The 27,012-nt window shown below is 45.4% G+C and overlaps 1 protein-coding gene across 3 annotated transcripts in view; it reads right to left on the reverse strand.

Annotated features, from left to right (window-relative positions):
• Positions 1-12,236: 12,236 nt before the first annotated feature.
• LOC124012027 (sodium/potassium-transporting ATPase subunit alpha-3-like) overlaps positions 12,237-27,012 on the reverse strand; it is a 31,804-nt gene continuing 17,028 nt past the window's right edge. For 2 of the 3 annotated variants that reach the window (XM_046325373.1, XM_046325374.1), the window contains 15 exons: positions 25,683-25,800; positions 24,045-24,313; positions 22,249-22,447; positions 21,580-21,824; positions 21,035-21,227; positions 20,461-20,773; positions 17,315-17,465; positions 16,901-17,069; positions 16,187-16,341; positions 14,282-14,405; positions 14,003-14,148; positions 13,516-13,646; positions 13,235-13,336; positions 12,904-12,995; positions 12,237-12,402 (listed from right to left, as the gene is read on the reverse strand). In XM_046325373.1, the coding sequence (XP_046181329.1) occupies positions 12,374-12,402; positions 12,904-12,995; positions 13,235-13,336; positions 13,516-13,646; positions 14,003-14,148; positions 14,282-14,405; positions 16,187-16,341; positions 16,901-17,069; positions 17,315-17,465; positions 20,461-20,773; positions 21,035-21,227; positions 21,580-21,824; positions 22,249-22,447; positions 24,045-24,313; positions 25,683-25,800 (2,436 nt within the window). In that variant the 3' untranslated portion in view covers positions 12,237-12,373. Of the gene's footprint in view, positions 12,403-12,903; positions 12,996-13,234; positions 13,337-13,515; positions 13,647-14,002; positions 14,149-14,281; positions 14,406-16,186; positions 16,342-16,900; positions 17,070-17,314; positions 17,466-20,460; positions 20,774-21,034; positions 21,228-21,579; positions 21,825-22,248; positions 22,448-24,044; positions 24,314-25,167; positions 25,331-25,682; positions 25,801-27,012 lie in introns of those variants that run through there. The other variant, XM_046325375.1, reaches the window with a different exon arrangement.

Below are 27,012 nucleotides of genomic sequence, written 5' to 3' on the forward strand. Positions count from 1 at the left end.
ATATCTGGAGCAATCAGCCAGGTATTGGTCTGTATGCTCCAACCAATGGTTGCGTGCCATGTCATTGACTGTGCCATCGGACACCTGATTGCTATAACATATGATGTGGCTAGATATTATGTAAAATACCTATCCAGGCGTTGTAAGATCTGGCATGCGTAAGCAACCCCTGGTCAGAGGGACATGCCCAATATCTGCATTCAAAACAATGGGTGGGTTCCTCTGCCCAGGCATGGCAGATGTCTGCCAGATCTTACTACGCCTAGATAGGTATTTGACATATCAGCTAACCTCATCATATGCTTTAGTAATCTGTCAGTTGATGACACAGTGGATGATGTGGCATGCATCCATTGGTTGATGCATTCAACGTCTGAGCAGGGAAACGCGACCAATGAATGAATTATGACTATTGTTGGGTAGGCTATACAACTTAAATACGTTTATTATCAAACATATAAAACTTGCTTTGTTGCCTTCAAGGCTCAAATAACCTTGGTTTTGAACGGTTAATCTTATTTAGTTTCTGTCTTGATTTGTGGAGAAACTATTAGAATGTACTTCGTATACGATTCAGGTTTGTATATAAAAATGTAGGGTCTGATAGTACGTCTATCAGAGGAACACCTTGTATAATTTCTCGGATATAAGTCAATATTTGTGCAATGATTTAAATAGCGACTATGCAGCTCTTATAGCCTACATTTGGAATGAACAGCCGTTCGTTTCCTACTATGTAACTCCCTACTTTCACTTGTGACGATGTAGTTCCATCAATGACTCCTCTGTTATTACCCTGGAACAATGAATCATGTAAAGCGCTGCCTTTTTGGGGGGGGTGAGAATGAACAGGTGATGTTCAAGGTTCTTACTCAGAGTCTCAAAGCAAGAGGAGGTTTGAGATTAGGCCTGTCAGTGCCATCTTCTGGCTGCAGACCCTCTCTGCAATCTGACTGGACGAATCTAACTGTGTCGACGCTCGGCATCGTGATCATTAGGATGCTGGAGGAAACTGGGCACTTTTCACGACTTGTTACCTGTTCTTGTTTTTTTTAATGAATAAGGTCCTAGTTATGAACTGCTATGGTTTGGGGTTTAATTGTATGACGACAGATGGATTGTCATTTACCTACCCTCAGGCATGGAATGGATTATCTCTCTTTATCGTCCTATTTCGTAGGTTCACTTACCCCATACGGCTGGCAACATTAGTGAGCGCTTTCATTTATCCCCTCCGTTAAAAGTCTACAAAAAGCACTCTTCAGTCTTAGATGTCATCCGAGAAAATGCAGCTGTTCAGAGTTCTGCCTGTTGCATTTGACATTAGTTTATTTTTAAAACCATTTTAGGATGGAATACGTTTTCAGAGAATTGATCTCCACGCGTGTTGGTATCTGTACAATGCTAAAAACCTCAACTCTGCTGTGTCTAAGCAAATGATACATTATGTATGTATATGATCAAAGCTTTAGAGGAATAGCTTTTTTTTTCATTAATTTTTTTTCCACCCACAGGGTCATTATTGCGGGCACATAATTGTGCAGCTATGGATAGTCGTGCGTTTCACCCTGTTAATCATGTTGGCTTGTTCCCCCAGCATCCCCTATTCCTTTTATACCTACTGTCCAAATGAGGGGTTCCACCTTGTGCCATTTAATGTCCTTTCGTACTCATAAGACAAACCACAATCCTGATTTTGTAAACCTACAAAATATTTGTACACACCCTTATTACATATCAGGATTAAACCACTTTGAGTATCCATATTTGATCTGTGTCTCTTGTCTCTTTCACATCCCCGAACAGTTACCCTTACTTGGATCCCATTTTGCAGTGGTTGCGCTGTGCTGTGCTCTCTATAGAACGGAGCAGGACCATCCCTTTTAGAAATAGAAGAAGTCACAGTGAAGACGGTGAACTTTCACATTTGTGTCTGAAAATGGTCCTCATACACTGATGAAAGCTCTTCAGCCAAAATCCACAGCGACGAGAAGTGAGAGTGCGAGTCCCCTATTAGACTTAATTAGCAGCACCCACAGCATCGAAAGTGACGGGGGGGGGGGTCTTTGTGCATGCAAATGAGATTGTATTACTACATTGTGAAAATAAAAACTGATATTTGTATACTGTTCCGATGCTTGTTCTCAAAGCTTTTACTGTAAATCACGTGTGGCCATTGCAACTTCCTGTTGCTGCAGGTAAATGTTCCAGCTGTAGCGAACTGGCTCAAATTAAGATCCTACATCTGTATGCGTCAGACTACTTTGAACTATGTAATCAGACATATCCATATCCTGTTTATATTTTCCTGTGTTTGTGTTTGTGTTTGTGTGTGCCTACACTGTAATATGTACATGACGGTGTCACACCCTGTATCCACACATTCATTACCAACACTGCAATATTGCAGAAGCTCTCCCCAACCCCAACATCCCTTACCCATTAACTAACACCCAAACAGATTTGGCCGACCCACTGACCCCTCCCCCACCACCTGACCCCGGCGACCTAGGAGCCATGGCAACACTCTGACCCATCCTCCTGTTGCCAAGGAAACAACCTTGGAGCATGTCTGACCATACCCTCCCTTTTCCCCCCCTCAATGACGCGCCGAGGCGAGCGATCGATATTCTATCACACAGAACAGTGAAGCGGGAGAGAGGGGGGCACGTTGTGGGGAGATTACAGGGGGGACGGCTGCCAAAGAGAGCCCCTGTGTGTGTGTTTGTGTGTGTGTGCGCATCATAATGAGCTGACATATTTGTGCTGTGCTGAGGGGTAGCTAGCTTCAAGGCATGTTTTGCTATTCTATGAAGCAGATGCTACTGTTTGCGTTTGTGAATTGTGTTTTACTGTTATGAGGGACGGGGAGAGATAGTGTAAGCTCAATAATTGAAGATATGTATTGCGTTTCAAAGGCTCACAAAGGCCCCTGGCCCCAGGAGCTGCTACAGTAACTTATGTGCTGTAACAATCAAGGGTTTTATGTGCCCATTTGGGTAAAACTGGTTTATAGTAATTGATGGACAATGGAGAGAGAGAGAAGGCAGTCAGTCTCATGAGACAGAAGGTGTAGAAAGCTGGATCCAGTGCAAACGGGTTGACCTATATCCCCAGGATAGTGTGTGTGTGTGTGTGTGTGTGTGTGTGTGTGTGTGTGTGTGTGTGTGTGTGTGTGTGTGTGTGTGTGTGTGTGTGTGTGTGTGTGTGTGTGTGTGTGTGCAATGGGCAAGCCATCATTGGCTTCCTCAGCCCTGTAATTGTATTCATGAAATACAAACTCTCCCTCTCCCACTCTCTCTCTCTCTCACACACACACACACACACACACACACACACACACACACACACACACACACACACACACACACACACACACACACACACACACACACACACACACACACACACACACACACGTTCAGAAGCCCATTACTAAAGCAAGCACACACCCACACCCATCTCTGTAAACCTATGCGATACAGTTGAAACCTTTAGAAATTAATCCCCCTAACACTGCCCCTCAAGGCGGATGTCAAATATAATGTTCAAATGAACATTCATGTAATACATCTCAATAACAATAGGTCATTCATTAAGATTCAAGAATACTAATACATGTTTGGATCAAATCATTTGTGGGCTCTACAATAACAAGGGACCGTCGTATACCCTTTCAAATAAAGTGATGAAGTATGACTGTTTTTATGATCCTTGTGAGTGGAAGGTACTATTGAATATACTAGAATCAAACTCTTGATCTATGGTTCCTTAAGTATTCATCTCCCATGGTATATTGCAAAGTGTGTCGTTTGAAATGTCTTTTTTTTCAGGAATTTCATATATTTATAGGCTATATCTATTGACTTAATCTTCACAAATATTCAGGACTCATATCTTCATATCTATTATATGTACTGTACAGTGGTGTAATGTACTTAGGTAAAACATTTTTGGGGGTATCTGTACGTTACTATTTATATTTTGGACAACTTTTACTTCACTACAATCCTAAGAAAATAATGTACTTTTTATTCCAGACATTTTCCGTTACACCCAAAAGTACTCAATACATTTTGAATGCTTAGCAGGACATTAAAATGGCCCATTCACGCACTTAAAGAGAACATCTCTGGTCATCCCGACTGCCTCTGATCTGGTGGGCTCACTGAACACATATTGTTAGTTTGTAAATGATGTCTGAGTGTTGAGTGTGCCCTGGATATCTGTAAATAAATAAACAAGAGGATGCCGTCTGGTTTGCTTAATATAAGCCATTTTAAATGATTTGTAGTCTTACATTCACTTTTGATACTTAAGTATATTTGAACAATTACATTATACATTACAGTTTTCCACACGTTTGCTGAATCTTTGGCCCATTTTCCCAAAACACAAACGCAAAACTGTAAATCTCTAGCAAAAGCAAACACTGCATTCAAAACTGGTTTCTCTATCTAAAATGGTTATTTCTTTTGTATCAGAATGACACACTTGCGTCAAATGATTAGATCTGTCTAACAACCAACAACACACAGATGTGCTCAACACAAAACACTATGAATATCGCACCAGAAGGTTTATGCCTTTTGAATTTTCAGTGTTACACTGTAGTTACACTGTTGTAAAAGATTGTTACAGTAATGTATACCTACGCAAATATACAGTTGAAGTCGGACGTTTCCATACACCTTAGCCAAATACATTTAAAATCAGTTTTTCACAATTCCTGACATTTAATACGAGTAGAAATTCCCTACCTTACGTCAGTTAGGATCACCACTTTATTTTAAGAATGGGAAATGTCAGAATAGTAGTAGAGAGAATGATTTATTTCAGCTTTTATTTCTTTCATCACATTCCCAGTGGGTCAGAAGTTTACATACACTCTATTAGTATTTGGTAGCATTGCATTTAAATGGTTTAACTTGGGTCAAACGTTCCGGGTAGCCTTCCACAAGCTTCCCACAATAAGTTGGATGAATGTTGGCCCATTCCTCCTGACAGAGTTGGTGTAACTGAATCAGGTTTTTAGGCCTCCTTGCTCGCACACGCTTTTTCAGTTCTGCCAACATATTTTCTATAGGATTGAGGTCAGGGCTGTGATGGCCACTCCAATACCTTGATTTTGTTGTCCTTAAGCCATTTTGCCACAACTTTGGAAGTATGCTTGGTCCATTTGGAAGATCAATTTGCAACCAAGCTTTAACTTCCTGACTGATGTCTTGATATGTTGCTTCAATATATCCACATCATTTTCCTCCCTCATGATGCCATCCATTTTGTGAAGTGCACCAGTCCCTCCTGCAGCAAAGCATCCCCCACAACATGATGCTGCCACCCCCGTGCGTCACGATTGGGTTGGTGTTCCTCGGCTTGCAAGCCTCCCCCTTTTTCCTCCAACGATGGTCATTATGGCCAAACAGGTTCTATTTTTGTTTCATCAGACCAGAGGACATTTCTCCAAAAAGTATGATCTTTGTCCCCATGTGCAGTTGCAAACCGTAGCCTGTTTTTTTTATGGCGGTTTTGGAGCAATGGCTTCTTCCTTGCTGAGCGGCCTTTCAGGTTATGTTGATATCGGACTCGTTTTACTTTTGTACCTGTTTCCTTCAGCATCTGTATTTTTGAACACTTGTGTTTTGTATTAAACACTTGCCGTACCCAAAAGGACAAACGTTCAGTAAGATAAAGGATTTCCTGTACAAAATTTTCAAATGAAAGTGGCTCATTCTTTCAAAACTCTAAACACAAAGACAAAAACACATGCAAAATGTAAGAAAGACACGAGGCTGCATCCTGCCTCCTATTTTGGTCTGGTCACAGCACCTCATCTACATCACAAGCGATGTTCTTCCTGGCTAAACAGCGGGGAAACAATCTTCTGGAGTGACGGATCCAGCGGGCGAAAGCCCCCACATCAACTTCACCTCATGCGTCCTCCATTGCCTGGAGAAGAGGCAGTGTGTGAGGGGATGGCGGTCATACACCTTCCATCGCCATGCCGGTAAAAAACAATTCAATTGGGTTTAGGAATGGGGGATATGGTGGGAGGTATAGAACAATACATTGTGGGTGGTTGATGACCCAGTTGCGGACCAGAGCAGCCTGTTGGAAACTCACGTTGTCCCAGGTGGTCTGCTCTAGTCCACCCCTTTGCTCGGCTGGAATGAGGATACCATGTAGTGTGTCCAGGATTGTGATGAGAAGGGCGGTGATGTAGGGACCAAGGTTGGCGTGGTGATGGAGGACGCCTTGCTGGCTAACGGCTGCACATGGTGATATTCCCTCCACGCCGTCCAGGGACATTCACAATGGCACGGTGGCCAATAATGTTCTGTCCCCGTCCCCTTCTTTTGGTTAGGTGGACGCCAGACTCATCAATGTAAATATAAACGTGCTGAATTGCAGCCACTTCCAGCTCCAAGACTCTCTGAAACAGACCATATGTGACAGACCTAGAGCAGTCAATATGGTGAGGCACAATACACTGGATTACAGTACTGTAATGTGTATATACAGTGCTGATATGATAATAAATTCACAGTAGAGTACTGACTTGCACATATTCATGGCGCTGTTCTTTAACCCTCTCTGAGTTTTGCCGAAAAACACGGTCCAATGTAGACAAGCCCACCGAGTGAATGTTATTGAACATGGTGTTGTCTGCCATTATGTGGTTCTGGATTTCTCCTAGTCTAATGGTATTGTTTGCCACCACCATGTTCACAATAGCCGGTCTCCTGTTCTGGTGTGAACAGCCGGTGTCTTCCACCATGGCCTGGCCATCTCTCAGTTCTGCAGAAGATCCACAAATATGATATGATTGGTTACAATAAGATAAAATAATCTATTTTCTATCAATATGAAATGATATTCCTGTAACATTGGCCAACAATCACCGAGTAACATAGGCCTACTGATATGTCGGACTGCAGTATTCTACAATATACACACAGTGGCAAGAAAAAGTATGTGAACCCTTTGGAATTACCTGGATTTCTGCATAAATTGGTCATCAAATTTGATCTGATCGTCATCTAAGTCACAACAATAGACAAACATAGTGTACTTAAACTAATAACACACAAATTATTGTATTTCTGTTGTCTATATTGAATAAATAATTTCAATGTTCACAGTGTAAGTTGGAAGAAGTATGTGAACCCCGAGGCTAATGACTTCTCCAAAAGATCATTGGAGTCAGGAGTCAGCTAACCCTCAATGAGACGAGATTGGAGATGTTGGTTAGAGCTGTGGTTAGAGCTCTGCCCTATAAAAAAACTCACAAAATTTGAGTTTGCTATTCACAAGAAGCATTGCCTGATGTGAACCATGCCTCGAACAAAAGAGATCTCAGAAGACCTAAGATTAAGAATTGTTGACTTGCATAAAGCTGGAAAGGGTTACACAAGTATCTCTAAAAGCCTTAATGTTCATCAGTCCGCGGTAAGACAAATTGTCTATAAATGGAGAAAGTTCAGCACTGTTGCTACTCTCCCTAGGAGTGGCTGTCCTGCAAAGATGACTGCAAGACCCCAGCACAGAATGCTCAATGAGGTTAAGTAGAATCCTAGAGTGTCAGTTAAAGACTCTGAAACATGCTAACATCTCTGTTGACGGGTCTACTATACGTACAACTCTAAACAAGAATGGTGTTCATGGGAGGACACCACGGAAAAAGCCACTGCTGTCCAAAATAAACATTGCTGCACGTCTGAAGTCTGCGAAAGTGCACCTGGATGTTCCACAGTGCTACTGGCAAAATATCCTGTGGACAGATGAAACTACAGTTGAGTTGTTTGGAAGGAAAACACAACACCATGTGTGGGGGAAAAAAGGCACAGCACACCAACATCAGGCAATCTGTCTGCCAATTGAAGATTAATAGAAGTTGGGTAATGCAACAGGACAACGACCCAAAACACAGAAGTTAATCAACAACATAATGGCTTCAACAGAAGAAAATACACCTTCTGGAGTGACCCAGTCAGAGTCCTGACCTCAACCCGATTGAGATGCTGTGGCATGACCTCAAGAGAGCAGTTCACACCAGACATCCTAATAATATTGCTGAACCGAAACAGTTTTGTGAAGAGGAATGTTTCGAAATTCCTCCTGACCGTTGTGCAGGTCTGATCCACAATTACAGAAAACATTTGGTTTGCTGCCAAAGGAGGGTCAACCAGTTATTAAATCCAATGGTTCACAAACTTTTCCCACCCTGCACTGTGAATGTTTACATGGCGTGGTTCAATAAAGACATGAAAATATATAATTGTTTGTGTGTTATTAGTTTAGGCAGACTGTTTGTCTATTGTGACCTCGATGAAGATCAGATCAAATTTGATGAACAATTTATGCAGAATTCCAGGTATTTCCAAAGGGTTCACATCCCTTTTCTTGCCGCTGTACATAAAGAACAGAAGTGTAGATGGTAGGTAACTACCGGTTGTCATTTCTGAATGGATGATAGATGCAACCGTGTAGCAGCTCGGGTTGGGCTGAACTCTCTGCCCAGCCTCCCTCATACTCAATCCATGGTTGAGCACATGGTCAACCAATGTGGCCCTGATCTCATCTGAGATAAGTGGGTGTTGCCAATTGGTGTATAGAGCTTGGCTGTAATTATGTTTGTTTCCATGAGTTTACAGTAACATATTGTATCGATTACTGTAATTCTACTTTTCTTTGTGGGTTTTTTATGTTGTAAAAAGCTGCAATGGCAAAACAATAAGGTGCATATATTTTTTTCTGAAGCCTTTCCATTTTTGCGTTCATTAAAATGCGAGTAGATGTACGCCACTGGAACCATCTTTCACAGAAGCCTGTATGAGAACATCAAAAAGGTACACAGAGTACTAAAGACAGCAGTGTTTTGTATAAAGTACATCAGTGTGTTGTTGCCGCTTAGAGTCATTCAAATGGTGCATGTGCGTATCATTTTGTTGCAAAAATGCCATTTAGAAAAAGGATTGTTAGGTTTTGATTGCAGAGTTTCGTTCTGACATAGAAGTGAGATGTTCATCTCCAAGGGTTGTGTCTTATTTGGCTTGTGTGTAGAGTTGACACAATGAGTCAAATTCCGCAGTGTGTGAGCAATCGCAACAAAAAAAAACTGTAAGGTATCTTTGCTTTTACTCAAGTATGACAATTGGGTACTTTTACTACCAGTGTATATGTTAGTTTTTTAGGACTTATATGGCTTCCATATTACTAGCTACAGTGCAGCAGCATCTAAATGGGAGGAAAAAGAAAACAATGGATGTACAGCAATGTGAGAGCCTGGTGGTGTACAGAGAGGATGTGAGCGTCTGTTACGGCTCTCGTCGGAATGAGTGGACCAAAGCACAGCGTGGAAAGTGTTCATGATTTTATTGATCAAAGAAACACGCGAACAAAGTAACAAAACTAAAGCAAACAGTTCTGTCAGGTAACAGATACTAAACAGAAAATAACTACCCACAAAACACATGTGGGCAAAAGGCTGCCTAAGTATGATTCCCAAACAGAGACAATGATAGGGAACCACACTCGGCCCAAAACAAAGAAACAGATAACATAGAATGCCCACCCCAAATCACATCCTGACCTAACCAAATAGGGAAATAAAATGGCTCTCTAAGGTCAGGGCGTGACAGTACCCCCCCCCCCCCACCCAAAGGTGCGGACTCCCGGCCGCAATCCTGAACCTATAGGGGAGGGTCCGGGTGGGCATCTACCCTCGGTAGCAGCTCCGGTTTGGGACGTAGCCCCCCGCTCCCTCTGCTGATCCCTCAGATTCTGTGGAACCGGACCGTGAATCATCGCCGGAGGCTCTGAACTGGGAACCATCGCCGGAGGCCCCGGACTGCGGATCGTCGCCGGAGGGCCCGGACTGGAGACCGTCGCCGGAGGCTCCGGACTGCGGATCGTCGCCGGAGGGCCCGGCAGACACACTGGAGGGAGGCCTGGTCCGTGGAGCAGGCACAGGACTCACCGGGCTGGAGAGACACACTGGAGGCCTGGTCCGTGGAGCAGGCACAGGACTCACCGGGCTGGAGCGACACACTGGAGGTCTGGTTCGTGGAGCAGGCACAACCCGTCCTGGCTGGATACCCACTTCAATCCAGCAAGTGCGGGGCACCAGCACAGGACGCACTGGGCTGTGAAAGCACACTGGAGGTCTGGAGCTTAGAGCTAGCACAACCCCTCCTGGCTGAATCACCACTTTAGCCTGGCACGTTCGAGGCGCAGACACAGGATGCACTGGAGACACCTTGCGCAGAGCCGGCGCAGGATATCCTGGTCCGAGGAGGCGCATTGGAGACCAGGAGCGCTGAGCCGGCACCACCCTTCCTGACTGGATACCCCTCTTTACGCAGCAGGTACGGAGAGTATATACTGCACGCACCGGGCTGAGACTGTGCACTAAAGGCACGGTGCAGAAAACATGGCACTGGAACCGTGACCAACTCCGCTCTCCAACCCGTGTGCCCCCCTCCCAGCCTCTCGTGCTCTCGCCTTTGCCGTAACTCCTGATCTCTCCGCTCCTCTCCATCAGCCTCCGCCTGTTTCCATGCCAGGCTTTTGTCGCCTGCCATGATCTCCTCCCATGTCCACGATGTCCTAAACTCCCTTCTCTCCCGTGCCCAGGATCCCTTCTCCTCCTGGCCACGCTGCTTGGTCCTTTTGTGGTGGGTAGTTCTGTTACGGCTCCTGTCGGAATGAGTGGGCCAAAGCGCAGCGTGGAAAGTGTTCATGATTTTATTGATCAAAGAAACTCGAGCAAAGTAACAAAACGAAAGCGAACAGTTCTGTCACAGATACTAAACAGAAAATAACTACCCACAAAACACAGCTGGGGAAAAGGCTGCCTAAGTATGATTCCCAATCAGAGACAACGATAGACAGCTGCCTCCGATTGGGAACCACACTCGGCCAAAAACAAAGAAACGGATAACATGGAATGCCCACCCCAAATCACACCCTGACCTAACCAAATAGGGCAATTGAATACCTATGTAATGTTACTTTACCTTGACTGAATTTTTTTTTAAATAAGTATTATTTTCCCAACCATGATGAGTGAGTAGGTAGAGCAGAATAATTGTTTTGAGGTGTGAAAATAAGTGTAGTAAGAAGTGATGATCATCTCACTATCGGCGCTCCCAACACACCTCATGGCAGACAACCCTTCAATCCCGCTGGTATGTAACTCGAGACATTCTGTCTGCCTTAAAGTGGGATCAGGAGTGTTGATAGTGTGAAAAATGTATTTACAGTATTGTCTTTCTCTGCCAAACCCCACACACAAAACTGAGGCCAAACTGGAAAAAAAGAGATCCTTTTATTTTATTTCATTTCTTGCTGCTGTTTCGCATGTAAGGTACAGTGTCTTATTCCATTGCTCACTTATTTAAATAATGACATGGGAGAGAAATCTCTTTTTCTTAGGATACAGAAAGATTGTTGTATTTTATTAGCAGGGGTGAGTTGGGGGGTGGGGTTTACAAGGACAGAGGGAAGTCGCACGGTGCTCACCAACAGACGGATAAACAGGGACGGACAGACGAGCAGTTCCCAGACCTACTCCTAACATTAAAAAACACACCGTAGTGTTACGAACAATTGTTTAGAAAACAACAACAACATTGGCAGAAAAACAGGAGGAGAAGGGAGGGGAACAGGAGGAGGAGAGGGAGGAGAGAGGGGAACAGGAGGAGGAGAGAGGGGAACAGGAGGAGGAGGGAGGGGAACACGAGCAGGAAGGAGGGGGATTTTATTTCTTTACCCCTGTAGAGGCCGTGGGAGATTACTCCACATTTACTGGTGTCAGCGGTGGGATCTTTCTGTTATACCCATTGGGCCAGGGAGTGGTGGGAGTGGCTTGAGGGGCATGTTAAGTAGAAGATTGGTGGAGGGAGGGAGCGTGTCAAGAGGATGGCGGGGTGGAACAGGTGACAACGACGCCACACCGCTCGCCGGGGGAATCTAGATGCAGCTGCCATTTTGTTGTCGATAGAGGAGAGCGATACCGGTATTTTGTACATGACAGTGTATTAGAACATTTAGAAACAGTGTCATAACAGTGTAGTAAACATTCGAAGAGTATTGGCAGTGTTGACTATGCTGTAGTCTTTTGGCAGAAAAAAAAGGCAGAGACGAAGAGGGGTGCAGGGATCTGGCGGGATCGTCCTGTTCCTCTCCTTCTCGGTGGTTGGTCCTCTTGTCCTCAAGGCGATGTTGGATGAAAATACGGGATGAAGAATGGATGAGTTTTCAGATGCGGTTTCTTGTATGGTTTGTATGTGATTAGAGGGACGGGTGGCGGTAGGGAGGAGGAAAAAGAGGGGGAGGTAAAGGGGTGAGAAGTAAAGAATGGTTTGATAATTTAATAGTATGTCTCCTTTTCCACCCAGCCTAAAGAGAAAGGAAGGAGAAAATGAAGGGAATAGAGAGAAAGAGAGAGACAAATTATTAACAAAACAGCAAACATTTGTATCAGAGGTAGTGGTGGAAAAAGTATCCAATTTTCATACTTGAATAAAAGTAAATATACCATAATAGAAAATGACTAAAAGTGAAAGTCTCTCAAAATACTACCCTAAAAGTTTTTGGTTTTAAATCTACATAAGTACCAAAAGTAAATATAATTGCTAAAATATACATAAGTACCAAAAGTAAATATAATTGCTAAAATATACTTAAGTATCAAAAGTGAAGTATAAAAGGGTTAATCATTTAAAATTCCTTATATTAAGCAAATCTGACAGCAGCATTTTCTTGTGATGTACAACAGTACCCACAATGCTCTGTGAAAGATACCCAGTTCTATCATAGTAAATGTTATTATGGGTACTGTAGTACGGCATACACAAGTCTATAGTGAGTACAGTAAGTGTGTTTGTGAGAGACTCGTACCTCCGGGGTTTCGGCGCAGGATGAGTTTTCGGATCTCATCGTAAACAAAGATGAGGACACTGTACGGGAACGCACAAAACCACCAGCTGGGCCTGAGACAGAGAAAGAGAGAAAAAGACCGATGGAGAGAAAAAGGAAGAAAACGCCAGAGGGCCATTCAGTTGAGTGAATAGCTCTCCTTAAAAGAGGAAATCATTTCCCCATAGAATGGATAGAAATAGTCTCCAGTCCACACAGTGGTCCTTTACTGTCAAGTAATTGTCATATAAACGTCCCTCAGTAGAGGGTGCTGTTGCTCTGTGTGAATGAGAACAGAGGCTGGGGTACTCACTTGAGGGGGTACATCCTGAGAGCCACGTCCATGCCTGGGGTGTAGGACAGGAAAGCAGCCAGAGCTGTCTCCTCAAACAGCCCAAAGATCAGAATCTTATTCCTGTAAAAAAAAAATCAAATAATGAATCTCAACATTTATCCTAGCTATGAGAGAGACATGAAGTAGAGGGGCTTCCATAACCTTACAAAATCTGAATAGAGACAAGAAGAGGTCTGCTTTTGAATCATGCCAAACGTCTGTGTCATTAGAGGACAGGTGCAAAGGTAAAGGGTTCTGACCTCATGCCCTGCTGGAAGACAGAGTTGCGCCTGGTCTTGCAGATGATGACATCAGCCCACTGCACCACCACAATACTGACGAAGAAGGCTGTGTGACAGGTGTACTCCACTATCTTCCTCTGTTCATAGGTCTGGCGTGCGAGGGAGAGGAAATCACAAGGAGGGAGGGTTAAAGAGCGAACTAAGCGGAGTAGAGTTAACTAAGTGGAACGTTGTGGTGATGACTAAGTGGAAAGCTGTGATGACTAAGCGGAAAGCTGTGGTGACTAAGCGGAAAGCTGTGATGACTAAGCGGAAAGCTGTGGTGACGACTCAGAGAGCAATTCATTTAATGAGACTAATGAGGACTGGATGAAAGAAAATAAGATGACAAAGGGGTAAAAAAAAGGTAAGAGTGAGTAAAGACGAGAGAAAGAAAGAAAAAGAGTTTAAAAAATATATATTTAAAACAACAACAACAAAAAAGAGAGAAAGGAGGGTCGCGTACCCATTGCTGTCCGTAGCTGTCCTCTAGGTCGTTGTTGGAGCGGTCGTCCCAGTTTAGCCTGATGCCCACCAATAAAGAGGGAAGGAAACCATTCTCTGCCAGGATCACAAAGTAGGAGAAGAACCCTCCCAGAGCCTGGATCATCCCTACAGAGGCAGAGAGAGGAAGATGTCTTCACTTTATTTACCCCGCCTATAGAACTAGAATTAGAATTAGGCCGGGAGTCAATCCACCGCAGACTAACGACCGGAACACAGGGATAGACTTTTAAAAACCCACCAATCTGTCCGTAGGCGATACTGATCAGCCTCTCGTTCACCAGTTTGTCCCTGGCTGGGTTCCTGGGCTGTCTCTTCATAATGTCACTCTCTGCTGCCTCGTAGGCCAGGGAGATCGCTGGCACCTGTAGGCATACAGTAGGGTTAGGAGAAGACGGTGGATGTCAAGACACATTACAATAGACTGACTCTCTTTGTGGTGCAAAGGACAACAGACCAAAGCACACACTTGGATGAGACAACTGACCTCAAATTACGTACATACCCCAACCAGAAGCCATGGATTACAGGCAAAATTCGCACTGAGCTAAAGGGTAGAGCTGCCGCTTTCAAGGAGCAGGACTTGAACCCGGAAATCCCGCTATGCCCTCAGACGAACCATCAAACAGGCAAAGCGGCAATACAGGACGAACATCGAATCGTACTACACCGGCTCCAACGCACGTCGGATGTGGCAGGGCTCGCAAACTATTACAGATCACAAAGGGAAGCACAGCCAAGAGCTGCCCAGTGACACGAGACTACCAGACGACCTAAATAACCGCAAGGCACAACAGAGGGTAGTGCGTACGGCCCAGTACATCACCGGGGCCAAGCTTCCTGCCATCCAGAACCTCTGTACCAGGCAGTGTCAAAGGAAGGACCCTAAAAATTGTCAAAGACTCCAGCCACCCCAGTCATAGTCTGTCCTCTCTGCTACCGAATGGCAAGCGGTACTGGAGCACCAAGTCTAGGTCCAAGAGGCTTCTAAACAGCTTTTACCCCACAGCCATAAGACTCCTCCTGAACATCTCATCAAATGGCTACCCAGACTATTTGCATTGCCCCCCCCCTCTCTGCTACGCTGCTGCTACTCTCTACTTCATGTTACTATCTATGCATAGTCACTTTAATAATACTACATATTACCTGAATTACCTGGACACCGGTATCTCCACACATTGACTCTGTACTGGTACCCCCTGTATATAACCTCCACATTGACTCTGTACTGGTACCCCCTGTATATAACCTCCACATTGACTCTGTACCGGTACCCCCTGTATATAGCCTCCACATTGACTCTGTACTGGTACCTCCTGTATATAACCTCCACATTGACTCTGTACTGGTACCTCCTGTATATAACCTCCACATTGACTCTGTACTGGTACCTCCTGTATATAACCTCCACATTGACTCTGTACTGGTACCTCCTGTATATAACCTCCACATTGACTCTGTACTGGTACCCCCTGTATATAACCTCCACATTGACTCTGTACTGGTACCTCCTGTATATAACCTCCACATTGACTCTGTACTGGTACCTCCTGTATATAACCTCCACATTGACTCTGTACTGGTACCTCCTGTATATAACCTCCACTCTGTACTGGTACCTCCTGTATATAACCTCCACATTGACTCTGTACTGGTACCTCCTGTATATAACCTCCACATTGACTCTGTACTGGTACCTCCTGTATATAACCTCCACATTGACTCTGTACTGGTACCTCCTGTATAAAGCCTCGCTATTGTTGTTTACCGCTGCTATTTAATTCATTATTTGTTATTCTGATCTCTTACTTTTTGGGGGGTACTTTCTTAAAACTGCATTGTTGGTAAGTAAGCATTTCACTACTACACCTGTTGTATTCGGGGGCATGTGACGAATGCAACTTGATTTGATTTGAAATGGTATAATTTGAACAAACTACAATTTGCCTGTGTGTGTGTATGTATGTGCCATGCGTGTGTGTGTGTGTGTGTGTGTGTGTGTGTGTGTGTGTGTGTGTGTGTGTGTGTGTGTGTGTGTGTGTGTGTGTGTGTGTGTGTGTGTGTGTGTGTGTGTGTGTGTGTGTGTGTGTGTGTGTGTGTGTGTGTGTGTGTGTGTGTGTGTGTGTGTGTGTGTGTGTGTGACCATGTCGGTTCCCAGGTCGATGCAGAGGATGGTGATGGTCCCTAGAGGCAGTGGGATGTTGACCAGGATGAAGAAGAGGAAGGGGGTGATCTCAGGGATGTTACTGGTCAGGGTGTAGGCAATGGACTTCTTCAGGTTGTCAAAGATCAGACGTCCTGGAGGGTCACAAGAGAAAAAGCTTACCTGTCATTCACACCACCCCCTTTCTCTCCTTCAGTTTCATCCTGCATACAGATTTAGGATTTTAAATTGAGCCAGTTTGCTACAGCAGGAAAATAATCCAGCAGCAACAGGAAATGTGAATTATTGTGTAGATTATAATTAATGGGCATTTTTGTAGGGGTTGGTACATTTCTCGTACTGGAAAAATCAAGTCTGACATTTCAACGTGGAAATTACAAACTTCAGAAGCCTTAAAAAAAATCTAAAATAAATGTCAATTTTTCATTTCTTGCGCTGCAGATAAGTTCTCCTGCAACAGTGTGATCAAATTAAGATCCTGCATCTGTATACCTCTTTCCCTCCTACCTTTCTCCTCCCTGCTTCTTTCCCTCGTTTTCCCTCCCTCCTTCCCTTCTTTCCTCACTCCTTCCCTCCCTCCCTCCTTCCCTTCTTTCCTTACTCCTTCCCTTCTTTCCTCACTCATTCCCTTCTTTCCTCACTCCTTCCCTTCTTTCCTTATTCCTTCCCTCCCTCCCTCACTCTGTCCCTCACCCTCTTCCACTCCGGTGACTATGGAGGCAAAGTTGTCGTCCAGCAGGATCATGTCAGCGGCTTGTTTGGACACGTCTGAGCCGGAGATCCCCATGGCGACGCCGATGTCAGCCTTCTTCAGGGCGGGAGAGTCGTTCACACCATCACCAGTCACAGCCACGATGGCACCCTGAAAGACAGGTTCGTGAAAATTGTTAAAAGCCTCCTAGAAAAAGCCTTTAAATTCTATCTACTACTGTATGAGAATCTGTCGTGGAGAATCTGTTTCTTCAGATTTCTACACTTCAAAGTCCTTTCATGTCAAGGAAGCCAGACGTGTCTGGTTGTGTGCATGTGTGTGTATGTGTGTGTGTGTGCATGTGTGCGTGCGCGTATGCGTGCGTGCGTGTGTGTGTGCGTGCGTGCGCCCCTCACCTGTCTCTGGCAGCCCTCCACGATGATGAGTTTCTGCTGGGGGGAGGTCCTGGCGAACACAATCTCAGTGTGGTTCCTCAGGATCTCATCCATCTGGTCCTGAGACAGATCCTTCAGGTCTGTCCCGTGGATCACACACGCCTTGGCATCCCTGGAACGCACACAGGAAGACACTGTGTCCAACAACAACATTGATGAATACGCTGATTCGGTAAGCGAGTTAATTAGAAAGTGGATTGAAGATGTCGTTCCCATAGCAACGATTAAAACATTCCCAAACCAGAAACCGTGGATTGATGGCAGCATTCGGGTGAAACTGAAAGCGCGAACCACTGCTTTTAACCAGGGCAAGGTGACCGGAAACATGGCCGAATACAAACAGTGTAGCTATTCCCTCCGCAAGGCAATCAAACAAGCTAAGCGTCAGTATAGAGACAAAGTAGAGTCGCAATTCAACGGCTCAGTATGCGCAGACCAGCTGGCTGGTGAGTTTACGGACATATTCAATCAATCCTTATCCCAGTCTGCTGTTCCCACATGCTTCAAGAGGGCCACCATTGTTCCTGTTCCCAAGAAAGCTAAGGTAACTGAGCTAAACGACTACCGCCCGTAGCACTCACTTCCGTCATCATGAAGTGCTTTGAGAGACTAGTCAAGGACCATGTCACCTCCACCCTACCTGACACCCTAGACCCACTCCAATTTGCTTACTGCCCAAATAGGTCCACAGACGATGCAATCTCAACCACACTGCACACTGCCCTAACCCATCTGGACAAGAGGAATACCTATGTGAGAATGCTGTTCATCGACTACAGCTCGTCATTTAACACCATAGTACCCTCCAAACTCGTCATCAAGCTCGAAGACCCTGGGTCTCGACCCCGCCCTGTGCAACTGGGTACTGGACTTCCTGACGGACCACCCCCAGGTGGTGAGGGTAGGTAACAATATCTCCACCCCGCTGATCCTCAACACTGGGGCCCCACAAGGGTGCGTTCTGAGCCCTCTCCTGTACTCCCTGTTCACCCACAACTGCGTGGCCATGCACGCCTCCAACTCAATCATTAAGTTTGCGGATGACACTACAGTGGTAGGCTTGATTACCAACAACGACAAGACGGCCTACAGGGAGGAGGTGACGGCCCTCGGAGTGTGGTGTCAGGAAAATAACCTCACACTCAACGTCAACAAAACTAAGGAGATGATTGTGGACTTCAGGAAACAGCAGAGGGAGCACCCCCCTATCCACATCGATGGGACAGTAGTGGAGAGGGTAGTAAGTTTGAAGTTCCTCGGCATACACATCACAGACAAACTGAATTGGTCCACCCACACAGACAGCACCATGAAGAAGGCGCAGCAGTGCCTCTTCAACCTCAGGAGGCTGAAGAAATTTGGCTTGTTACCAAAAGCATTCACAAACTTCTACAGATGCACAATCGAGAGCATCCTGTCGGGCTGTATCACCGCCTGGTACGGCAACTGCTCCCCCCACAACCGTAAGGCTCTCCAGAGGGTAGTGAGGTCTGCACAACACATCACCGGGGGCAAATTACCTGCCCTCTAGGACACCTACACCACCCGATGCCAAAGGAAGGCCATAAAGATCAAAGGACAACAACCAACCGAGCCACTGCCTGTTCACCCCGCTATCATCCAGAAGACGAGGTCAGTACAGGTGCATCAAAGCAGGGACCGAGAGACTGAAAAACAGCTTCTATCTCAAGGCCATCAGACTGTTAAACAGCCACCACTAACATTGAGTGACTGCTGCCAACACACTGACTCAACTCCAGCCACTTTAATAATGGGAATTGATTGAAATTGATGTAAAATATATCACTAGCCACTTCAAACAATGCTACTTAATATAATGTTTACATACCCTACATTACTCATCTCATATGTATATGTATATACTGTACTCTATATCATCTACTGCATCTTCATGTAATACATGTATCACTACCCACTTTAAACTATTCCACTTTGTTTACATACCCTACATTACTCATCTCAAACGTATATACTGTACTCGATGCCATCTACTGCATCTTGCCTATGCCGTTCTGTACCATCACTCATTCATATATCTTTATGTACATATTCTTTATCCCTTTACACTTGTGTGTGTATAAGGTAGTTGTGGAATTGTTAGTTAGATTACTCGTTGGTTATTACTACATTGTCAGAACTAGAAGCACAAGCATTTCGCTACACTCGCATTAACATCTGCTAACCATGTGTATGTGACAAATCAATTTGATTTGATTTGAGTAAGAGTACGGTTGGTATCACTGAGACAGACACACACAGAACTGCAGAAGGTTTGTAGTTCATACGCTTATGCCAGTAATTCGGTGCGACTGGCTGACTATCTGACTGACTGACTGAGTGCTTGGTAAAGTACACCGAGCGTACAAAACATTAGGAACACCTTCTTAATATTGAGTTGCACCCCCTTTTGCCCTCAGAACAGCCTCAATTGATCTGGACAAGGCGTCGAAAGCGTCCCTGTGGCCCATGTTGACTCCAACGTTGTGGGCCATTCTTGATACACACTGGAAAGTGTTGTGTGAAGAACCCAGCAGCGTTGCAGTTCTTGACACAAACCGGAGGGCCTGGCGCCGACTACCGTACCCCGTTAAACAGTCACGGAATTCTTCTGTCTTGACCGTGAACGGCACACATGCACAATCCATGTCTCAAATGTCACAGGGCTTAAAAATCCTTCTTTAACCTGTCCCCTCCCCTTCATCTAGACTGATTGAGGTGGATTTAACAAGTACCTTCAATATGGGAGCACAGCTTTCACCTGGATTCACCTGTTAGTCCATGTCATGGAAAGAGCAGGTGTTCCTAATGTTCTGTCCGCTCACTGTATAAATGTGTGAAATCAAGATAGATAAAGTATGCTCACACACACACACACACACACACACACACACACACACACACACACACACACACACACACACACACACACACACACACACACACACACACACACACACACACACACACACACACACACACACACACACACACACACTTCCAAAAATATATTTTAGGAACTCAAATCGGGATCTCAGCTTACCGTTGAGAGTTAGAAGACACCGATGCAATTCGAACTCTCTCCTTACCTGGGATTGACCTGGCTGACAGGGATATTGAGGCGAGAGGCGATGTCCTCCACGGTCTCGTTGCCCTCGGAGATGATGCCCACGCCCTTGGCGATAGCCTTGGCTGTGATTGGATGATCGCCGGTCACCATGATGACTTTGATGCCAGCGGAGCGACATTTTCCCACGGCGTCGGGCACGGCGGCACGGGGAGGGTCAATCATGGACATGAGGCCCACGAAGCACAGGCTCTCTGTGGTGAAGTTGACGTCGTCACAGTCGAAGGCAAAGCCCTTGGGGTACTGGTCCTCAGGCATTAGCAGGTGGCAGAAGCCTGGGGAGGGACAGTATTAGAATTGGTATTATTGTCAGTATTCGTGTATGCATTCTGAAAGGCCTCTTTAGGCTCCCATTTCTTACCCTCTTCCCTCTTCTCATCCCTCCCACCCCCTCTCTTACCCAAGTACTCTCCCCCCTAGACCTCCCGGCTCCGTGCAAGCGCCCTGGGACTTCCTACACCTCTCTCTCCCACACTCTTGTTGACCCAGGACTCCCTGCCTCATCCCTTCTCTGTGCTCTCTCCCTACTGTCTCACCGAGTACTCTCTCCCCCAGTCCTCCCAGCTCCATGTAGGCGTTCTGGAAGGCCTCCTTCATCTCCTCGTCCATGGGCTGCTCCTTGCCCTGGATCAAGATGGAGGAGCAGCGGTCCAGGATCCTCTCTGGCGCTCCCTTCATCACCAGCAGGTAGCGGTTGTCGTTCTCGTCCTCCGTCTCATGCACAGAGAGCTGGGGGGGAGGGGCAAGGGGTGGAGCACAATCACACACTTGTTGTTCAGCCTCTTATACAAAGTCCTTACACAAACTGTTTATATAAGGATTTTAAAAAACTTGTTTTCCCTGACCCGAGCTTCGACACTAACCCGGACCCAGGTACGACCAGGGTCGGACACACATCTAGACCTAGAGCCGTGTGTATCCAGCCGATTCAGGGTCGCTTTTGCCTTTTATAACACAGCGAATGAGATCACACGGATAGGTGTAACCTGATCCTAGATCAGCACTCCTACTCTGAGACAATTTGATACATGCAGCCCCAGGGATCCAGGGTGCGCACTTGCTCTCCATATTGGTCCCTCACCTGGTACTTGTTGGTGGAGTTGAAGGGGATCTCGGCCACCTTCTTGTTCTTCTCCCTCATCTGCCTGACGCTGCCGCAGGACAGCTCGATACATTTCAGCAGCGCGGACTCGGAGGCGTCGCCCGCCACGTCCCTCTTCAGGATGGGCAGCTGGTCCTGAGCCGCTTTGAACTGCGCCCGGTTACACAGGGCCGCCACGCGCGCCAGCGCCAACCACGTCTCCGAGCTCTTGTCGAAAGAGGCGCCTGGGGAGAAGAGAGGGAGGAAGAGTTGTTAGTGGCAGACACATGGTTGTTGCATTCCTGTGCTCACAGGCAGCCCTGAAGTCTTCATCAAGGCCTGCATGAATACATGTACTACCATCAAAGAAAATGCAAATCCTTTGATACAAGATGTTACAAACAACATCAGGCCAATCTTTGATGGCCTAGTTATTCCCTAACACAGTGGTCTGAACCTTCTGACTCGGGTGCCACATCAGGCCTGAAAACCACATTTTGCTGGTTATCAAAATTGTATCTAATTCCAGCGACTACAAGACTATCTAAATCACCTAAACTGGTGCCACCATATGAATAACTGTGATCACAATAAGATGTATTGACTTTGATGTTATATAGTAAAGAACATAAACACAGAGTTCAGGGAACTTCAACCCATCTCTCCTACCAGACTGGTCCTCAGTGGTGTCGGCCTCGTGGATCTGGTTGTCGAACCACATGTGGGCCACGGTCATCCTGTTCTGGGTCAGGGTGCCAGTCTTATCAGAGCAGATGGTGGAGGTGGAGCCCAGGGTCTCCACAGCCTCAAGGTTCTTCACCAGGCAGTTCTTACGAGCCATACGCTTAGCGGTCAGGGTCAGACACACCTGAGAGAGAGAAGAAGAAGAAGAAGAGAGACAGAGAAAAGAGAGAGACAGAGAAATGAGAGAGACAAGAGAGAGACAAGAGAGAGACAAGAGAGTGACAAGAGAGAGACAAGAGAGAGACAGAGAAAGGAGAGAGAAAAGAGAGAGAAAAGAGAGAGAGAAATGAGAGAGAAATGAGAGAGAAAAGAGAGAGACAGAGAAAGGAGAGAAAAGAGAGAGACAGAGAAAGGAGAGAGAAAAGAGAAAGAGAAAAGAGAGAGACAAGAGAGAGAGAGAAATGAGAGAGAAATGAGAGAGAAAAGAGAGAGAGAAAGGAGAGAGAAAAGAGAGAAAAGAGAGAAAAGGGAGAGAAAAGAGATAGAGAAAGGAGAGAGAAAGGAGAGAGAAAAGAGAGACAGAGAAAGGAGAGAGAAAAGAGAGAGACAGAGAAAGCAACAGAGATTGCGAAAAGAAGACAGGGTTGGAAGAAAGTAACAAATAGAGAATGGGAGAACATGAGAGAAAAGATTAGTACCGAATCATGAAAGTGAAAACATGGGATGCACAACTCCAGGTGCAGACGCCCTAGACCCTCAAACCAATCAACAACTTACTTGCATCTGCAGAGAAGAAACCCATGACCAACCAATACAAGATAACTACACACCTGGAGTTGTACAAACCCCCGTCATTCCACACCCCCCCCCCGCTCCCCATTACAGTAAAATGCACTAGAGCCAAACAAACACTACAGTATATTTCACAGCCCAGAAGGGAAATGCAGAAGGATAGAAAGAAAGAGAAGGAAAGTCAAGCACAGAGTAAAAAGCAGTGAAAGGCAGGCGCAGAGTGTTTCATGCGACTTTCAATATGGCAAAACGTATCATGGGCCATACAGGCTACTAGCCAAGCAGCGAGAGTGGCAACAGCCCAGCATTTACATGAACATGAGCCTAGCATTCATCAGTCTCTCTTAACAGTTGTCATAGAAGACAACTGACCGGGGGGAGTCACTGACACTGAATGACGCAGGTGTAGAGAGAGCCTGAAAAAGAGACACAGACACAAAGAGGGAAGAAGAGAGAAGAAGAGAGAGAGATACAGGTACACAGAAATCAATGGGCTGTGGAGAGAGAAGAGAGGAGAGGAGAGAAGAGAGAGAGAGAGGAGGGAGAGAGAGAGAGAGAAAGAGAGAGAGAGAGAGAGAGAGAGAGAGAGAGAGAGAGAGAGAGAGAGAGAGAGAGAGAGAGAGAGAGAGAGAAGAGAGAAAAGAGAGAGAAGAGAGAGAGAGAAGAGAGGAGAGAGAAGAGAGAGGAGAGAGAGAAGAGAGAGAGAGATACACCACCACAACCATCAAAGAAGACACAAGTGCCTCTATTATTACAGACAGACGGATAACCACGCAGCGATACTGGAACACATGGAAATATTAGCGCAGAGATATAACACACAGAGTAAGAGACAGACAGACACAGAGGTACAGCACAAGACACCGACACAGAGGAAAAAGAAGAACACAGACAAACACACAATCCACTCTTCACTACCCCCCCAACTTCCCCTCACAACCCCGTCCACCACACCACACCACACTAAAATCACCAAAATATCCCCTCACAGTGACAGTAGCCAGCAGGCCCTCGGGCACGTTGGCCACGATGATGCCGATGAGGAAGATGACGGCCTCCAGCCAGGTGTAGCCCAGGCAGACGGCCAGGATGAAGAAGGTGATGCCCAGGAACACGGCCACGCCTGTGATCAGGTGGATGAAGTGCTCGATCTCCTTGGCGATGGGGGTCTTGCCCGACTCCAGGCCGGAGGTGAGGGTGGCAATACGGCCCATGACGGTACGGTCGCCGGTGCACACCACGATGCCACGCGCCGTGCCTGGTGACGGTGGGGAGAAGAGACGGACGTTAGATGACTTTACTTGCATGTTATATTGGTGTATTGTCAAAGATTTGGAATACCACTTGTGGTGCCATGTGTAAAATGATGAGTTACCCCCATACAGCGAAAAGCACTTTGAGGAAAAACTCAAAGTGCAAATCAAATGTTTTTAATAATCATTTTTTTGTATCACTCCCTTATAGTAAATGTTCCGAAAGTAATCATTCAAAAAATTATAATACTGAAGTGTTCTTTACTGAAATGCCACGGAAGTACGCCACCAATGCAGGTGCCATACACTGTTCTGACCACATGGGGGCGGCATATACCATTCTATGAAGTAAATCCTAGTTCTTTAGTATATTTGGGGCCTACAGGTAACCAGTGCCTGGCCTTAGCTTCATCAGACAACTAAGGCCTAGAGTCAATCAGATCAGCGTTAACCAACAATTGCATTCCATATCAGCGTTTTTTTTTTGTTTAGGTAATGTTGGAGGTGTAACTGCGTTGGAGCTGTCAAATCGGTGAGCAGCTGCTCTCGCGGTCATTGTCACGAAGCCACAGCCATCCCACTCGCTTTTAGAAGTTTCCAAAGAGAAAGTGTAGGATCTATAAAAAATAATGACACTCAAATTGAGAAAAATCAGTCAACAAAACAAAGAAGTATTTATACGAGCCGAAACGAGGTGTGGATTATGTTGCAACATGGCCGCGTGGGATGTTTCACTAATGCATCCAACGGGCAATGTCCGTGGCAGGTATTAACACACAGGCCGATCGTGGATTCGACCGCTCCAACGCAGTTACGCCTTAAAACAAAAACAAATATATGCTACGCAGTTGTCGCTTACCGCAGGTCAAAGCTGAACTGGCTGAATCTTCGCCATTCCTCCTCTCTATTGACACTTCCATTAGACCACTGAGCCATAAGTGGACGCTAAGCTAATATTGACACCAGATGGAGTGTTCTCAAAGAGGAAGCGCTGTGGGCAGATGGGAAGGGAAAAGGGGGCAGCCGGGGAATTCAAAGAAGAAGGGAGGAAGGGAGAGGTGAAAGAAAGAAGGAGAGCGAGACAGAGTGTGCGTGGGTGCTGGGTTGGGTGCTTGTTAAAATGGTGGGTGCCTTGTTGCCATGGCAGCCAGCATTTTCCACCTTAAAAGCCGCTCAGAGGTGGATAAAGAGAAGAAGAAAGAGAAAACAGGAAGAAAACACAGCAATGGAAAGACGACATGTAGAGTGAAAGGGGCAATGGTGGTTAAGACGACAACAATGATGATGATGATGATGATGATGGCGATGAGAAGAAGGAAATGGGCCAAGAGAAAGAGGGGGATGGGGACGATGCAGTTGCCAAGGCGACCGTACCTTCAACACAGTTGGTGGAGAAGAAAGCGACATTGCGGGTCTCCAGGGGGTTGTCATGGGTACAGTCGGGTGACCTGCTCTGGGGTTCTGATTCACCAGTCAGGGAGGAGTTATCCACCTATAGGAGAAGGACAAAATCCAGGGAACTTGATTACAATTTTAAAAAGCTTGTATGTAAAATGTGTAGTGTGTGTGTGTGTGGTAGTGTGTGTTTGTGTGGTAGTGGGTGTGTGTATCCGTTTGTATTACTATCATACAGAAAATCCTCAAAAGTCCCCACAAGGATAGTAAAACAAGGAACATTCTCCAAAGGTTATTTTAAGCTTAGGGGTTAGGTTTACAATTAGAGGTAGGGTTAGAATTAGGGTTAGGTTTACAATTAGGGGTAGGGTTAGAATTACGGTTAGGTTTACAATTAGGGGTAGGGTTAGAATTAGGGTTAGGTTTACAATTAGGGGTAGGGTTAGAATTAGGGTTAGGTTTACAATTAGGGGTAGGGTTAGAATTAGGGTTAGGTTTACAATTAGGGGTAGGGTTAGAATTAGGTTTAGGTTTACAATTAGGGGTAGGGTTAGAATTAGGGTTAGGTTTACAATTAGGGGTAGGGTTAGAATTAGGGTTAGGCTTACAATTAGGGGTAGGGTTAGAATTAGGGTTAGGTTTACAATTATTTATTTATTTATTTCACCTTTATTTAACCAGGTAGGCAAGTTGAGAACAAGTTCTCATTTACAATTGCGACTTGGCCAAGATAAAGCAAAGCAGTTCGACAGATACAACGACACAGAGTTACACATGGAGTAAAACAAACATACAGTCAATAATACAGTATAAACAAGTCTATATACAATGTGAGCAAATCAGGTGAGAAGGGAGGTAAAGGCAAAAAAAGGACATGGTGGCAAAGTAAATACAATATAGCAAGTAAAACACTGGAATGGTAGTTTTGCAATGGAAGAATGTGCAAAGTAGAAATAAAAATAATGGGGTGCAAAGGAGCAAAATAAATAAATTAATTAAATACAGTTGGGAAAGAGGTAGTTGTTTGGGCTAAATTATAGGTGGGCTATGTACAGGTGCAGTAATCTGTAAGATGCTCTGACAGTTGGTGCTTAAAGCTAGTGAGGGAGATAAGTGTTTCCAGTGTCAGAGATTTTTGTAGTTTGTTCCAGTCATTGGCAGCAGAGAACTGGAAGGAGAGGCGGCCAAAGAAAGAATTGGTTTTGGGGGTGACTAGAGAGATATACCTGCTGGAGCGTGTGCTACAGGTGGGAGATGCTATGGTGACCAGCGAGCTGAGATAAGGGGGGACTTTACCTAGCAGGGTCTT

The sequence above is a fragment of the Oncorhynchus gorbuscha genome, linkage group LG24 (genome assembly GCF_021184085.1).
Source record: "Oncorhynchus gorbuscha isolate QuinsamMale2020 ecotype Even-year linkage group LG24, OgorEven_v1.0, whole genome shotgun sequence".
Lineage (NCBI taxonomy): Eukaryota > Metazoa > Chordata > Actinopteri > Salmoniformes > Salmonidae > Oncorhynchus > Oncorhynchus gorbuscha.